The sequence below is a fragment of the Anneissia japonica genome, unplaced genomic scaffold (assembly GCF_011630105.1).
Source record: "Anneissia japonica isolate Jap-2015-1 unplaced genomic scaffold, ASM1163010v1 scaffold1487_len315116_cov162, whole genome shotgun sequence".
In the NCBI taxonomy this organism is placed as follows: domain Eukaryota; kingdom Metazoa; phylum Echinodermata; class Crinoidea; order Comatulida; family Comatulidae; genus Anneissia; species Anneissia japonica.
In genome coordinates, this window is record NW_022732104.1 from 200,915 (window position 1) to 203,162 (window position 2,248).

At 32.8% G+C, this 2,248-nt stretch overlaps 1 protein-coding gene across 2 annotated transcripts in view; it reads right to left on the reverse strand.

Annotated features, from left to right (window-relative positions):
- LOC117115581 (alanine--tRNA ligase, cytoplasmic-like) overlaps window positions 1-2,248 on the reverse strand; it is a 42,189-nt gene that overhangs the window by 4,201 nt on the left and 35,740 nt on the right. For both annotated transcript variants that reach the window (XM_033259440.1, XM_033259439.1), the window contains exons 16-17: window positions 1,140-1,331; window positions 345-431 (exon numbers count right to left, since the gene is read on the reverse strand). In XM_033259440.1, coding sequence (XP_033115331.1) covers window positions 345-431; window positions 1,140-1,331 — 279 coding nt within the window. The remainder of the gene's footprint in view (window positions 1-344; window positions 432-1,139; window positions 1,332-2,248) is intronic.

A 2,248-nucleotide genomic window follows, 5' to 3' on the forward strand; every position in this document is an offset into this window, starting at 1 on the left:
TCTACATATATATATATATATATATATACACACAAATATATGTAATTTATTTACTATTTCTACACTCTATTTTGTGAAGGTGAACCTTTCTAATCAAGGGAGTTGATTATTAGATTTTTAATTTAAAATAAAGTGTAAAGTTAGCTATGGACTGCGTGCAATCATAATCATGTGTAATCATAATCATACTCATATCTTGTAGGATATTGTTAATAAAACTCTCCACCAAATCTGATGAAATGTGTTCAGAAACATGTACATGTTAACCTGGTCCTGCATACATACTGTATGTTGATCAGTGGCATTCTTTAGAAATCAGAAACCATGACAACTTATATACTCACTTTCTTTTCATTATAGCTGTTTATGTGATGTATGTGGTATTTCCTACCATGGTTTAAGTCAATAGACTGGACTATTGCACACGCCATCTAGAAGGTAATAACACTGACATGATAATAATAAATATTGATAATAATAATGATGATCATAACATTGATAATAGCATTCAGTGAGTAATGATAAGGCCAAAAAAAAGAAGAGGTTTGTTTGCCCTCCTCCACCCACCCCTAACTCACTGAAAATAACAGGGGCCGAAAAAAAAGGTGTTTTTTTTTTTAGCTTAATCTTTACAAACTAAAAGACTTGTGTGTGAATTTATCTTTATTTCTCCCAGACGCCCTACAAATTAGTCTAAAGTTTTTGTCTGTTGTAAGATATTGCCATTCTAGGCCTCTGTGTGTTATTTTTTCTGAGTATCTTAAAAAAAAATACTTTTTCTACTTGCCCCATTTTATCATTTTAAAAAAGAAGGGCAAACAATTTATTTTTTAAGGCCTAATGATGATGATGAAGATGATCATGATCATTATCTTCGGTATATGCTGTATAATTTCTCATTGGTTGTGTATATATATATATATTTTATATGTTTTATGTATTGAAAACCCCAACTTTGAGGGAAACCAAACTGTTCCCGCTGCGCCGAACGGGTTCCACAATGGCTGTAAAACATTTTGCCTTCTTCAATTCCCTGCTCTGAACCTCAAGTAATTGAATATAATTGTTTAACTTTCTGACTGTTGATGTTGCTGAATTCCAAGACTATAATAAGTTGCAGGTCTGATGCAGTCACTTACCTCATTGACTTGTAATTTGAATGAAGTTTTCACGGCTTTATTGATGCTGTTTCTATTTGCTGATATTTCTTGTCTCAGTTTTGTTTTTAATGAGAGGCACATGCTGGTTTTGTCTACAATTTTTGCAAGGGATTCTAGATCTTTTAACAGTCTGTGGGAGTTTACAAGTGAATTCTGCAGGCAAGATGATACCTATGAAGTAGGAAGATTAAATAAGCTAAAAGAAGATTATGAAAATAATTCTGCTACTGTACAGTATATCATTTTTTATGGGCCTTGTTTGTGAGCCTGCTGATAATAATGATTTCAAAAAAAAATATGATTGTATTTTGGCCTCCTTCACCACAGAAAATCCGAAAACAATATTAAAACGAGAGCATCAATGATGCAATAGCCCACTTGACAATAGCTGGCAATGTTTAAGTGCTGTCGGTGGGTGGAGGTTGTGTGGAGTGTTGTTATGTGTATTGAGCATAAAGAAAAAACATTTAAAGTTAGAGTTAGTTGTATGCATCATCATAGACCTTTTTTGTTATGTTCACTTAAAAGTTAGGAAAGGCGTGATGTCGTGTACGGTGATATTAAAGGAAATATGGTTGTTGTAAGGTTTGTTGTGTACGTTTTGAAATATTTTGTACCTTAATTATGAAGATATTTATGTGGAGGTTTATGATATAAGTAGACAGTTTGGTGAGTGAATGGAATTTGTAGCATAGAAGTATTTCATTGTGAAGAAACATATTTTTCCAAAGGCGCATTATAATTACGTATATCATTTGTCACACACATATATATATATATATATACATATATATACACACATATATATATATATACATATATACACACATATATATATATATATACATATATACACTGTATATACTATATATATATATATATATATAGAACTGGAGGTCGCTGGAACAGAATGTTGCTACTCGGAGTTTCACGCTATTGCGATCGTCAGGCAACTGATGAAAGGTGAACGTTGTGTGGTGATGTGACTTGCTTGTGCGGACGTAGTATGAAGTTAGGTTATTGCGGACGTCGGAGTAGCTGTTCGGAGGTAGTGCTTGTTTTCGTGGCGGCATTTCGATACAAGTTCT